Raw genomic sequence first — 14,667 nt, forward strand, 5'->3', positions numbered from 1 at the left:
CTAGATGTGAAAGCATTTTCTTAATGCAGTAGCAGGGATAGGAAAATCGCTTAGATTGTCCTTCCAGAGGATGTCTTTGCTGCATCATGAGATTTTGATTTTTTTCTTATTTAAGTGTCAAATTGAGTGGGATGGGTATTAATGAGATGTTAATTCTGCTGCAGGGCTAGTAAGCTAAATTTTAATCCTAAAAGAATTATATCTGGAGTCTGTTGCTTGATATGTTGATCAGAATTTATTTTTTTTAATTGGTGCTTGAAAAAGATGATGTGTGGGAGGGGGAGGTTTGGGTATGCCTAGAAGCTGGTAAGGTCAGGGTAGAGTAAAGCAGATTGATTGCATAGACTTGGTGAAATCAGGCTGTCTTAAGGGCTTTGTAAAGTTGGCCTTGGTCCAGCCTGATATAGCCCTAGGGGCCTCTTTTAGTAACGAGTTAAATCTCAGCAGGTTGTGGGTTTTTGGTATTTTTTTCTTAGTTGTATTACATTTTAGAAGTATTTTACCTTTTACATAAGCTTGTACAGTTTTTTGCTATTATTTTGGAATAAATTGCAAGCCTTGGCACTGTGACTTAGGTAAGAACATCTTCCTAAATTAAGATTACTTAAAACCTGCTTATATATTTCCCCATGTAATTTCTCTCTTGCAGGTCGTTCGTACTGTGTTCGGACACAAAGAATGTTGAATCAATGTTTAGAATCCTTAGTTCAAAAAGTCCAAAGTGGAGTTGTTATTAACTTTGAAAAGTCAGGACCAGATCCAGCTCCTATTGGAGAAGGTACACTGACTGTGTTTTTTTCCTTTAATGTTTCAGAAGAAATGCTTTGTTTGTATGTAAATGCCCTTTAGTGTCTTTGGTGTCCTTCCTGCCAGCTTTTCCCTGTAGTGAACAGGATGCATCAGATGCCTGATACTCTCTAAAAAAAGAGGTTAAGGTATAAAGCTTTTATGCTTCACTGAGAGTGCTCTGGTATCTCTTTAAATAGCCCGGATCATAATGGATGTCCTGATTACAGCTTTTGGGTAGTTTTCTGTTTATTTACGTTTAATTTTGTTTTAGTTAAATTTTTACAAGTGTTAGTTTGATCTTTGGCAAGTTAAATGGTGCCATATGTCTGCACATGTTTTTATGGATCATCTGTCCACTGGCTGGCTCTCCTGTCACCTTTTTTGGGGGTCTAAGGAAAGTGAATGTTTGCAGGAAGTGGTTAAGTTTGAATTACAGTGTTGTCCAAACTGTATTTAAAATAATTAAATCTAGCACTAGTGTATTTAAACACTTAAACATCTCTAAAGCAATCTTAATGCTCAATTTTCTCTACATTTTCATTCTGCTAATTGATCACAGCACAGTAACTTGAATGTTCTTAACTGTAAGTGAAAAACTGTGTGCAAAGAACAAGGAATTATTTTGCTACTGGTAACAGGGAGGAGGAAGGTGCACTCTTAAAGTGGAGCAGTTCCTTAGATTTGCAGAAATTCATGGCTGAAAGGAAAGGGAGAGAGCTGACCAGTTCATATTTAGGAAATTAGGATGGTCCTGGAATATCAAAAATGCTTTTAGCATCACCTGGACATTCTAGCACAACCAGCTTTATTCCTGCTTTCATTTTGGAATCACCTTTCTCTATATTTGTTTTCTTCTTTTGCTTATTTAAATGTCATTTTATTGGGAGGCTTTCCTGTAACGCTGTGCAGGACAACACGGCGGCAAATTCCTGTGTCTCTGTTGGCCCAAATGCTCTCCTCATGTGGCGAAAAAACTGGTGAAACGTGGGATTTGTTTGCTTTATTTTTGTCCCATTTGAGTGATGATGCACTGTGGAATAGGAATGTATAAAAACATAAAGACTTTTCATCTCTGTGAGAATTGGGAAAGTCCTAAACTACAGAGAAATACGATAGGATTTACCAAAGCTATAAAAATCATTGTGTTTGTAATGCAGAGAAACCAAACTGATGTGTCCCTGTCCCTGAAACATGGTTTCCATAGTATTATTTGCCAGCTCTCTAAAGCAAGGAAAACTAGTACTGTAAAATCTTTTTAAAATGAAGAAGATTGTTTAAGTGGGTGATCTCTGCTGTGCTGTTTGCTTTGATGAGCAGTCTTTGAAAACTAATAATCACATTCTGTACTGCTGCAAAATTCCTTGTCCTCAGCATGAAGTGCACTGCAGTGGACTGGCAGGGAACACTGGTCTTTCCAGTAGGCTTTGGAGTTTAGGTGATCTGTGAATTGTTATTAATTAAAAATATGACAAAAGCTGTTCCTGCAAGATAGCATCCAGCTTCTCCACGAAACTTTCCTCCTCTTTCAGCTTCCACTAATGGCAGCATCAGTCAGTGAGCTTTGCAGCCCATGTAGAAAGACTAAATGCAAATTATCAGCCTTTTTGGTTGCAGCAGAACTAAAAGCAGTAACTTGCTGCTGCCTGTCAGATCTGTGTCAGACACTGGGCTTAAGCAAATGCATTTTCCTTAATGTGTGAGTGTGTCTTGCTGCACTCACTGTCTGATGGCTGGGCCTTCGGAGCAGAAGGGTAGATCTGGGCAAATGTTACCATTGTTTCTCAGATGATTCTGTCATACCCCTGGATGTGTAGGTTATTTTAGCCTCTGATATAAAGATCTGTATGTCTTTGAAAGAGTAATGAAACACCTTATTGGCTGCTAATATGGAAGTTGTGTTAGCAGACAAATGCATGCATGTAGCTTTTCATTTTCCTTTTGTTTGTTATTTTGCTTTCTTTAAATTTTAGATGGACTTGTTGATTCATCCAGGCCCATCAATTCATTTGCTTCTCAGCCGTGGCATAGTTGTCATAAACTCATTTATGTGCGGCCTAACCCTAAAACGGGGGTTCCTGTGGGGCATTGGCCAATCCCAGAATCTTTTTGGCCTGATCAGAATTCACCAACACTGGTAAGTAAAACAAGAACTGAAAAAAAGGACTCTGCACTAGTAATTGAACAGGCTGAAAATGGATACTGCAGTAGTTTTTACTTTCTCTGTTTACTCATATGGTGTGACTTTGCTTTAAAAGGTTAAAACTGGTTTTAGCACAAAATGGTGTAATCTGATGAGGATACTGTAACCTGTGATGCTTCCTGCATCTGGAATGTATGTGATTAGTTAATTTGGTGAATGGTTTTTAAAGGTTATAAAATTTAACTGTAAATTAATTCATGTATCACAAATCATAGTGAGCCTATTAAATTTTAATCAAAGCTTTATAACATTCACTTATGTGGAAAAAGGAGTATTTGCTTTTGAAATAAGATCAACCATGTTTTCTCTGCTTCGTATTACTTCATGTATGGACTCTTCTTTCACTAGTAGGAAGAATTAAAACTGAAACAGAAGAGCTATTCCCTTCAGAAAATGAGGAGAAAACAGTATTCATTTCTCCTTTTCTTAATGAAATGATCATACAATTGGCATGCCTTGCTAGCCTTTCTAAGCATCTCTCTTTTGTTAGGCATGTTCTGTTCCTGCACTTTGTAAGTGCTCAAGGTACTCTGTGTCCATTCCCCCTCCTCTTGCCTCCTGAATCAAGAGGAAAAAAAAAATCAGATTTATAGGGAATATCTTGAGATATCCCTTGTGAATTGAGTGCAGTTTCACATCTGTAATTCTATGAACATCAAACTGGGAAGCAGAGTTGCAGTTTTCTTTAAACCTGTGTATGTTATTATAGCTTGATTGACATGAAGGCTTTTAAATATCGAGGTAAATAGTGGAATATTAACCACGTTTTTCTTTTAGTGGGAAGAATGTTTGTATCAGTGTGTGAGCTTTTTTTTTCAATTAGAGAAATATTTAGTTATTCTATTGTGGGAGCTTGTGTTCGATTCTCTTTTAAAGAAAATTGTGGGAAGTTGAGAGTTTTAGCCATACAGGATGGTAAAGTGATAGTTGATACGCTTCTCTCCCTTCTTTTCAGCCTCCACGCACAGCTCACCCCGTGGTGAGGTTCTCCTGTGTGGATTGTGAGCCCATGGTAATAGACAAACTTCCTTTTGACAAGTATGAGCTTGAGCCTTCTCCCCTCACACAGTACATCTTGGAACGAAAGTCTCCCCATACCTGCTGGCAGGTACTTGCCCTTTATTTGATTCTAGAAATGTAATGGGTGATCTGAGGTACTTTGGTCGTTGTAAGCCTGGAGAATTGGGGTCTCCTTGCAGACTCTGCAGCTCATGAGAAGAAACATGTCAAGGTTTCACTTACCTCCTTTCTAAGAGAATTATCAGGAGTCAGAATGAGTGTTCCCTCCACAGGCTTTGTAATCTCATTTAATTCACTTTCTAGGTCCATCTCATTTTGCTAACAAATGTGTCCCTCAGGTTCCATTTTTTGCTAAATTGGAATTCTCTGTAGGCTTTCATTTGCTTACAGGGAAAACCAAGCACTGGTTTCCATCATGTTACCTCATCAACAGCTGCAAATAATTTTCACTAGATAGTTGAAGCTGCTGATGGGAATTGAATGGTAGCTGTTGATCCTGTTGACTGGTTTGGCCTTGGAGAGGTCGAAGTTCTGTTGCTAAAATCCTTTGTTACGTGCTCCTTTTGTAGTTTTTTATAAGTTTCTGCATGCTCTGTAAAATAAGGCTTGTAACTCCCTTCTCAGTGATGTTCTTGTAAATAATAGCTTAATGTGTACATCAGAAGTTTTAGTATGATATTTTAGCTGGAAAGATGGGTTTGAAGATGTCTCTGTTTTTGTTTCCCTAATAAATACTACAGTTTAACTGAAAATATAACACGCGTATTCAGAAGAAAAATTCAATTTACTTTTAATAAACTAATTTAAAAAATGTCCTTTAAACCTTCCTAGGTACCTTATTTGCCTGAGTTTCTAAAATTACTCTCCTGGTTTTCAAAAACTGCTTTTCTTCTCCAAGCTACACATCAGACCCCTACAGATTAGAGAAATAGGCTCATTGTCATAGAAACCATATAACAAACCCAGTTCCTTATGCCCTGAAAAAACAGGGAAAATACTTGCTATGTACTGCAAGGTTTGTTTTTTTCTAGGAAAGCTATTTTTGCATTAGATGTGGGTTATTTTGCCTGTCTCAGTTAAGAATATGTACCATCTTTATCCCGTTGAAAGAGTTGTTTACATACATTGCTTTTCAGGGTTAATACCCTCATATGTGTGCACTTGAAAAAATGAAGTCAATCTTAAGATTGTTGGCACTGGGCATAATCAAGACATTTCTCGAATGTTTGCTTGTTTTGCTTAATTTCTATGCTTAAATTCCTTTTATCAATGTTGTTAATTTTAGTTATGCTATTTTGTGAGTCAGAAGACTAATTCCAAGTAGCTTGTTCTTTTAACATACCTTCAACAAATGTCCCCTAACCTATTATAAACAACATCAAAAACTCTTCAGGGTATCATTTCACAGTTGTTTTACTAAAGCACTAAAGGTGACTCTGTGAAGAGCATTTCCACACTGACTGGGGGTACACTGAACCTTGCATGCCTCACCTTTGTGCCTGGGGAATATAAGTGCACTGTCACCCTGATGTGTGCAACCTCAGGACTTGGCTGTTCTTGGTAATTTACTGTCTTAATACACTTGGATTTGGATTGGTTTGAATTTTTAAATGCTCCATGCTTAATATTCTTCATGTTCTTCTAATACTGTGATCTCTTATTCCTTGTCAGGTATTTGTGAGTAGCAGTGGAAAATACAGCGAACTTGGCCACCCGTTTGGGTATTTAAAAGCAAGCACTACTTTAACCTGTGTAAACCTCTTTGTGATGCCTTACAACTACCCTGTGTTACTTCCATTGTTGGGTAGGTAACAAATTTGCCTCGGACTGCCAATGCAGCTGCTTCAGAGTAAAAGCAAAACAATAATGGTTGGTCTGCCTTAGTTTGAGACGTTATAAAATAATGGAGATCAGAGAGTAGAGAATGTTGCAAACTCTTTTAACGTACTTTGGGAGGAGAGGATTTTCATACCCCCTCTCCCTTTTTTTCTCTCCAGCAGAGGAGGAGAGCTACCTGCTTCCAGTGCATGTTTGATGCTGTTCACCTCCTAGACACGTAGCCTCTTCCTTAACCTGGAGTAAGCTTCAACCTCCATTCTTTTCCCTCATTTAGGGTGTGGTGTATCCAGGTTTTACAGTTGCTCTTGTAGCAGCTTATTTTTTACTGGAAGATCAGATGCAGTGTTTGGCACGGGTGTTGGGAAGAGGGAATTCCCTGATGCAGTTTAGAGCACTAAGAAGGAACTGAGCAGTGAAACAGTCTGCATTTCTTCCCTGCCCTAAGGACGAGTTTGTTTTTTTTTTTCACTCTCACACTGAAATCACTTTCTGAGGGAAGACGGTATGAAAAGGTGCTGCGTGAGTAACTGCCACAGTAATTGTGGCTGTTAGGGATGTGGCATAAAAGTAGTGGCAAAGAGGAGTTTCCAGGTGCCACCAGCCCTTTTAGTTGCAGATGCTCTTAAGGCTTTTTTGTTCTAATTTTTGTGCAGGTATTTAGTGATGCAGAATGACAGTGATCAAGAGAATTAACATTGAGTCTTACTGTCTTACTCAAGATTTTTCCATTCATTTCTAGGAAAAAACACCCCAGAACACAATTCAGGAATGTTTTTTCATAGTCCTGGTCATAACCAAAAAAGAAGAAATTTGTGCTTGCTGATAATGTGTCTTTTATAGTTATCTGTGTAGCCTGATAATTGTCACAGTGTGCAAGGATACTTCTAGATTAAAATGGAGTTTCTGCAAGTTTGTGGCTCCTGAAATACTGCAGCAGATCCCCTAGCTGAAAAGCCATCACTGATCCTAAATTAATTTCTCTGCTCATTTTGATGTTGACATTTGCAGTTCTGCTGTGTCTTCCCTGCCAGCTCTTGTCTTCCCCCTGCCTTTTTTGCAGGGGTGTAAAGCTCTTCCCACTCTTTGGAGAAAAACACTTTTCAGTGTGTGTAGAGCTATCCTACCGTTTACTCACCTGGTAATCCCACATCTTAAATTTCTGAAGGCTGTTTAAAAGGAAAATGCAGAGCTTCTGCATTGCCGGAGTTGTAAAGCGGATGTTTTCTTCAGAGCACAAACCCTGTGCATTCCACATTGTTAACACAAACACATACACAATGTTACCTTCAGATCTCCTTCTAGGACTTTGTTTATCCTTGGTCTCTAAGGCATGGTGGAATTAAGTTCTGTGGAATATACTTACAACATGAAAGCAGATCTGGGCCTTTTCTACTTAGCAGTACAGAAAATGACTTGAGATGATAAGAGCGTAATGGGTAAATGTAGGTGTTTTTAATAATACTGACTTGGGTTTGTCTCTTTAGATAAGTAGGGATTGTTCCTGTTGTTTCAGGCACACTCCCCCCGTGTCTGTCTCAATACATACCAATACTGGATACTGATGGTTCAGCAGAGGACTGATTTGAGTGTGTAAAACCAATTTTTCATTACACTCACCCAGATTAAAAAGGACATGAGAACTCCCAAGACCAGAAGTCTGTTCCATTCAGCCACTACCACCCATACTGACACATCAGTGTGTTCCTAGTGGCTCCTGCCCTGCTGGTAGAATGTTGTGTTGGAGAACTGGGACTTAGTTTGGGGTAGTGCTGTGGATAATATCTCTCTGCTCCTTCTCTGACTCTGTCAAAGACAGAACCATTTTACAACTGAATATTTGTACTGTCAAGTGACTTATGTGTGTTCAATCTTATAAACAGAGATAGATAGTAAGATGCTTAAGAATTTTTTTCCTTGTGTTTTTCCTCCTACATTCTTGAGCAGGGAAAGTTTTAGTTCTGTTTTAGGAAAAATAACATAAGAGAAGGCCCTAAAAGACAGGTAAGGTAGGTGGGGATGAGGAAGCTTGCAGGTGATACTTGAGCAAACTGAAGCAAGCTTTGCTGGTTTTATGTCTTGGTTTCTGCAAGAATGGATTTGGGAATGCTGTCGCCTCTCCTGGCTTGTAACTTACAGGGTCTGCTTTTAGAATCTGAGGCTTTGTAAGGAAAGGATCCAGTTAATAGGACTTGATAAAAAAGTGAAGCCACACAGCCATGTTAACCTGACTCAAGCCTTCATGTAATGAGTTGTCTCACAGAAACGCTGCTCTCTGGTCCATTCCCAGCAGTGACAGACCATGTGGGATGTGCTATTGCAGCTGAGCAGCTCCCTTGTGCTGTCCTAAGGCTGGAGAGGAGTCACGAGTAGCTTGGTGGGAGTTTGCTCCCAGGCCTGAGGAGGTGGGGTGCAGTTCTTTGTGCAGGGTAAGGCAGCTGCTGAAGGCAGAACTTTTCACAGAGAGATGCTGATGTGCTTTGATGCTGAGTGCTTGGCCCACAGATTATAGAAACTCCTCTTGGAGGATTGTTGCCTGTGATTGATACGAACAAAGCTGTTGTACTTCAGGTTTTGTTCTGCTTAATTGTACAGCCAAGTTCATAAAGTAGAAAGTTGAAGGAGGGGCTTGAGGGAGAGCTAAGCAAAGATGAGGTGTATTTCTAAATGCTTCTGCCTTGCCTAAGATGTTTCCTTGGCTGCTTTTAGCTGCATTGGTGGGAGGGCAGGCACTGCTGGGCAATAGGAGTGACTGTTCTTTGGGAGTGCCAGCGGAAGCAGCCGTGAACAGCCATTATGAAATAGCATCAGAAGATGGTTAATACCCTTTCTCTGTGGGTCTAAATATGCAGGAGGATGAGCTTTTAAAAAATGTCTGCCTGTGAAGGGCTGCAACGTGGACAGTTTCCTTTGATGTTTTTACAGGCTCTGTGAGAAAACCTCCGAGTAATGATTTTATATTTTGGAAGCGAAGGGCTGTGTTTCTCACCAGCATGAACACAGCATGCTGTGGTGCTGGGAGGGAGAGCTGAACATTTTGTATCAGTGGAGAAAGAGTGCCACAATACCTTTCTTGTTTTCCATTGCAGTGCCTTATTTTTGGCTAGGTGGTTTGCAGGGAAGGATCCTGCTTTCTGTGAATGTAAAATCCTGAGTCTCTACTTCTTAGAGCAGTGGAGTGTATCTATTAGTGCATAATTAGGAGAATTGCAGGAGTCAACAGGGTATGGTGGTGTACTTGTTCAGGTGGAATTCAATATGAGTGGTAATTTAAAAAAAAAAAGGGTCAAGTTTTACTTTGAGTTATATGATGCATGAACTGTTCTTATAATTTAGGCTCCAGCTGAACTACTGAAATTACCTGCTGACTCTTCTCCCTCTCATGCTATTTTTTTTTAACTGTTCACTGATCTTAAAGGTGCATCCAGTCCCCTTCTGTAGTGCTGGGTGTTAAAGGTCTGTATTGCTGTCCTGTTTGTCACCATTCCATTGTTTCGTATGTTAATCTGAAGTGGATAAAGACTTTGCAACATAGTTTTCAGTTTACTGGTGTGTGATTTTACCTGATTTTACCTGATCTCTTGAGTTGTTGCAGCTTGTGGCCCTTCCCTAGTGGTTTTTAATACCGTGTTCCTGATTATCCATTGCTTTTAGCTCCCTCTGAGTTCAGAAGTAAAAAATTCTGCATTTTAAGTGGACTATACAGAAAGTAGTATCTGAAAATTATTAGGTTGGAATAAAACAAAGTTATGTAAGGATTTTTTCCAATACTTTATACTTTTTTTCTGCAAACGACATAGTTAACTTGGTTACTGTTAGTTTGCTTATTTATATAAACGAAACTTGTGGCTGTGTTTACCACCGTGACTGTCACCCTTCCCAGGGTAGGAGTTCCTGCTGTGGGGAGACTGATTTTAAATAGACAAATCTTTACTGGAGCTCTACATAGATTGGAGAACTTCCTCCTTGGGTAGCAGAGATTGGGGAGGTTTGATGTTTGATGTCTGGGAGTACAGCTGAGCATGAGGGTGGTGCCTGTGCAGTTACTGGTACAACCTCACAGAGCAGGAAGTGAGACAGTAATAAAGTGCTGATAAAGGGGTTAAGGTTCAAGCTGTACTCACAATCAACTCACAGACTGTAAAATGTTAGGACCTACTGTAATACTGATCATTTTACATTTTAATTTTTCTTTCATTTTGAATTTTTGGAGGGGATGTAGTTTAATTTGCATTTTGCTGCGAAACGGTAATAGGCCTGTAAGATAAGAATGGATGTTTTTTTATATTTGCCATATGTCATGATACCATCACAGGTTCTTTTGGGTAATAGTGCTAAGCTTGTGGTATATTGAGATCTTAAATGGAATTCTGAGTTGTCCTCTCAAACTCCACCCCACTTCCTTCAGGTCAGGGAAGTACAAGTAGGATCTGTAGTGTGGGTTTTGTATGTGATTCAGAATTCATTTAGATTGGAAAATACCTGTAATGCAGTATGGTTTGACTGTGAGAACTTGGGAAATAGTGCTGTACTATCTGTTTGATTTGTGCAGAATACTATGCCAGTTAAATTTTCTTCTACAAATGTATCTTCCTGAAAGCTCACTCTGGAGAAAACAATTCCCTTGCTGCATCTGTCTTTTGTGCACTCTTCTGTGCATCTCTGTCTCCTGCAGCTCTCCCCAGTTATTTTTGGACATCCTTTTCTCCAGTCCTGCATATCCTTCCATTAGCCCCAGTTTTCCAGCATACTACCCTACTAAAAAACCCCTTTATTTCAATTCATAATTTCAAATGATAAATTGCAAGATACTGTGTTTGGTTTTGATTTTTAGAGATCACTGTTGCAGTACAGTGTACACACAGTGTGCACAGCAAATAGGTGGTCAGTGATTCCTCAATGGCAATATGCACATCTCTGGTGTGAGCACAGTGTTTCTAAAACAGTATCCAGAGGAAATAAGTGTCTGGTTGCCCCTTTTGTAAAGGGCAGCAGTTTCTGTAGGTAATTACTGTCTCTTGTCTATACTGTGGGAGACTTTGCTGCCCTGGCATGAGGCAGGTGGTGTGGCTGGAGGAGACCCCTTCTCTGCCAGGGCACAGCTGCTGCTGTTGGCAGCAGAGTCCAGCAAAGCTGGCCAGAGGGATTCCCTGATTTGATATTTTGTTTTCCCCTTTGCCTTTGATGCCAAACAATATCTTTACCGGAGACCAAAATTCATCATACAGGTTGAACAGAAGAAAGCTGGTCTGACAGTGAAAATTAAACCAAATTAATGTTGTTTGGTTTAATCAGATACAGGGACTCCTTTGATGCAAGAGAGAGGCAGGGAAGGTGAAAATCTTAACAGGTGGATCTGTTGCACCTTCCGTGCTGGTGGTTGTGTGCAGTGTTTAAGTCTGATGTACCTTGTAAGTTTGCTTATAATGGGGACTTGCTTTGGACTGCCTACTGCAGCTAGAGTGGGGATTCCCAATCCTTCACACCTATGGTTAAGAGCAGTTTTTGTGGGAAAGCCCCATTGGGAGATGGGTGGAGAGAGAAGAAAGGGGGGGAAATGTGGCACGTGCAATTTTGGAGAAAGCTTATGGTTTGGGGCTGTATAAATGACACCTTCTTTTGTTGTTTTCCTTGTTGCAGATGACTTGTTTAAGGTTCACAAACTTAAGCCAAATCTGAAGTGGCGACAGGCTTTTGACAACTACTTAAAAACAATGCCTCCTTACTACTTACTGGTATGTTCCTCTTCTCATTTCATCCTCCCGGGTATAATGGCTGGTGTGACCAGAGTCCTGTGCATCATACCTCTTCCTAGTAAATTTTTTTTACGTAATTATGATGACATTTTTAGGTAGTAAACATTTTGCTTTGCAGAGGTATGTAGATTAGGTCAAACATTTTTAAGAAATAAATAAATTTGTAGAAATACTGAGTAATAGTAATTATGTTAAGATATTAAATGTGTTTCCTCTTCATTAAATATTAAATGAGCTCTTATCAAAAGTACTTTAGATTGTTGAGGGAACCCAAATTTGGCATTATTTTTGTAACTTGATGAGGAAAATGCAGATTAGTTTGTTTATTAATGTGGGTGAACTGCTAGAACTTGGGAAGCTGGGCCAAATAAGGGGTGGGGGGAGGCACTGTGTCACCTTTTACGTGTAGCTTGGACAATGCACCTCAATATGGACTTGCATCATCCCGGCTATTCTGGACCTGAGCCTTTGAGTGGAAATTGCCAGCGGCACCACGGTGTGTGGTGTCTTGGTGATGTGGCATAACGTCCACTGTGAGCTAGTTAGACACCAAACTCATGTCACATGTTATCTGAATAGACTTGAATTTTAGTGGCCAAAAGTGGAAAAGCTAGAGCACTAATCTGTGTGCCTTAGCTTCCTATAATTGAGCTTATAAATTTCTTTTTTAAATACTTATTCTCTTACTATTGTGTATTTTGTTTTCCTTATAGCCATTAAAGAAAGCCCTAAGGATGATGGGAGCTCCAAATCTGATATCAGATAATTTAGATTGTGGACTTAGTTACAGTGTTATCTCTTACCTTAAAAAACTCAGCCAACAGGTAGTATTGATAAAACCTTTGCAATTAGAAGTGCGTTGATTATTTAGTTTGTGGTAATCTGATTATAAAGCAGCTAATCCCTGTGGGAGTTCATATGGGTGTGCAGCATATATTATAATTGAAGATTGGTGAGCATTTCCACTGAAAATATGGATGAATCCAGTGTGGTTCTGTAGCCAGTGATTGTGCCTTCTGTAAGCAGTGGAGGGGAGTGCAATGAGGACCTACTCAGCTATACTTCGAGTATCTACTAGACTTTAAACTTCATAGAAAATCACTAATTGGATTTGTGGCTGCTCTTGCTGTTGTTCTTCACAGCTGAAGTCAGAGGCTTGCTCTCAGCCTCGTGTTTATTTCCATGTGTTCCTTGGCAGTGTGCATTTTCCAAAAAAATTGTGCCTTCTTGTCCATGGAGAATAAAATCATAGTTCAGGCTTTCTATCTGACCTTCCTGTTTCCATCAGGTCAAATCCATTCTATGTTTAAAGTGTGACCTGGTGGGAAATAGTCTTTTTATCTTTGTCGAGACTGCCATTCCAGGTGTAACTGCCTGGAAGCCCTTCTTCCTTAACATGAGGGGCTCTTAAAACAGTATTTTAATGTCTAGAAGTCAGTGAGGAGCAAGTGCAGCCTTTAAAATTACAAAGAAAAAATCCTCCGCCTTAAAGAATGCACAAAATATATCCCAAAGCCTCTGAATGACTGAGCATCTACTAGACTTAATAAAACTTCCTGTGGTATTTTGGTAACTTAATGATATGCAAATTCATATTATTTATCTGTACTGTGGAGTTGGAATGACTCGAGATGGCTGCTGTGGCTTTCACAGGCATTCTCAGCACATGGAACAGTTTGAATGTGTTGAATGCATTATAAGCTCCTGTATAGGGACAGGCAATTCCAGACTTCTGCTGTGCTCCTGCTGTCCTTAAATTCAGAGTTTCCCACAGATAATGAAGCAAACGGTGCAGAGGAGGAGATCTGGGGGAAGTGGGTTGCAATCACCGTGGGTTTGGGGGTTTTGGTTGGTTGGGGTTTTTTTCTGGAGGTATTGCAAGTGGGTGAAAAAAATAGTCTTACTTTGAATACAGTTAGAGCTTAATACAGTAAAATTCTCTGTAGCTATAATAAGAAATCTGTGCCCATTGGAGAAGTGATATGTTTTTAGAAGCTTACTCATAAAGCAAAATACTTTTACAACTTTTCTCCCTTATGTTGTTGCAAACATACAGGGCAACCCTTAGTGCACAGGCTGTTTAAAAAATAAACTGAAATTTTGTTACTGTACCTGAACAATACTGTTGTTTTAGATGCAACTTTACTGTAAGTTAAGGCATCCTACATTCCATTATGTTTTTTCTTTCCCTTTAAAGATGATTCTTCACAGACACAAAAGAGTCACAGTCTTGCAGCAAAAGCAGGGATTTTCACAGGCCTCCTACTGGCATATAAATTTAGATACACTGGCTAAATATTTTTCCAAATGCTAGCACGTTAGGATTTCTTTATGCTTGAGATCTAATCTATGTAATCCAGTATATCCCTGGGTAGGTAGTTGGGAACTAAATTTGTAGTTTTATTCTGCTAATGTACTGTGTGTTTCATACTGAAATGTGCAATGCCTGCTGATTCTTTAACTCATGGTGTGATTCCATTTTAGACAAAAGTAGAATCGGAACGGATAATAGGTTCAGTGGGTAAGAAAGTTCCACAAGAAATTGGAATAAAAGTGAAAAATCACTCCAGTGGCCTCTCCTTGGTACACAGTAGGGACTTTAAGCAACTGCTGCAAGGGATCACTGGGGAATCTCCACTGAGACTGGCGGAAATGAATGTTAAAGAATTTGCTGGCTTCCACATAGGACTTTTAAACAAGGTAAACAGCACAGTAATCTTGCATGACTAAGCAGTTAATCTTATCTGTTTTAAATGGGTAACTTCTATGGACTTGGTGTAGAAGGAAGTACTTTACTGAACTGTGAAAAGTGCAGCGTAGACATAAATAGGGAGATGAGTAAATGCAATTTTTGCACTTGATTTTGTGACACTGTTTGAAAATCCCATGATAGTAACCAAAGATTACTGTGTTCTAAGTGCCAGTATTTGCAAAAGACAGCTAGTGTTGTTCATCCAGGAATTAACGTGCTTAGTCTTAATGGAGCTGAAATTTCAAACTAATGCTGAATAAGGTCTTGTTGAAAAGACAACCATTGAGCTTGCTGTATCCAGTTATGAAGCTCTG

General features: G+C 39.4%; 1 protein-coding gene across 7 annotated transcripts in view; it reads left to right on the forward strand.

The window, feature by feature from the left end:
* LOC108498600 (integrator complex subunit 6-like) overlaps positions 1-14,667 on the forward strand; it is a 40,734-nt gene that overhangs the window by 20,160 nt on the left and 5,907 nt on the right. For 4 of the 7 annotated variants that reach the window (XR_001875234.1, XR_001875233.1, XM_017817487.1 and 1 more), the window contains exons 6-12: positions 650-778; positions 2,760-2,923; positions 3,945-4,097; positions 5,681-5,813; positions 11,486-11,580; positions 12,315-12,425; positions 14,086-14,301. Coding sequence is in view for 4 of the 7 variants with exons in the window: in XM_017817487.1 (XP_017672976.1) it covers positions 650-778; positions 2,760-2,923; positions 3,945-4,097; positions 5,681-5,813; positions 11,486-11,580; positions 12,315-12,425; positions 14,086-14,301 (1,001 nt within the window). In the remaining 3 variants the exon portion in view is untranslated. Of the gene's footprint in view, positions 1-649; positions 779-2,759; positions 2,924-3,944; positions 4,098-5,680; positions 6,088-11,485; positions 11,581-12,314; positions 12,426-14,085; positions 14,302-14,667 lie in introns of those variants that run through there. The other 3 variants (XR_001875245.1, XM_017817516.1, XM_017817522.1) reach the window with 3 other exon arrangements.

Source organism: Lepidothrix coronata, unplaced genomic scaffold (genome assembly GCF_001604755.1).
Source record: "Lepidothrix coronata isolate B3197 unplaced genomic scaffold, Lepidothrix_coronata-1.0 Scaffold2, whole genome shotgun sequence".
In the NCBI taxonomy this organism is placed as follows: domain Eukaryota; kingdom Metazoa; phylum Chordata; class Aves; order Passeriformes; family Pipridae; genus Lepidothrix; species Lepidothrix coronata.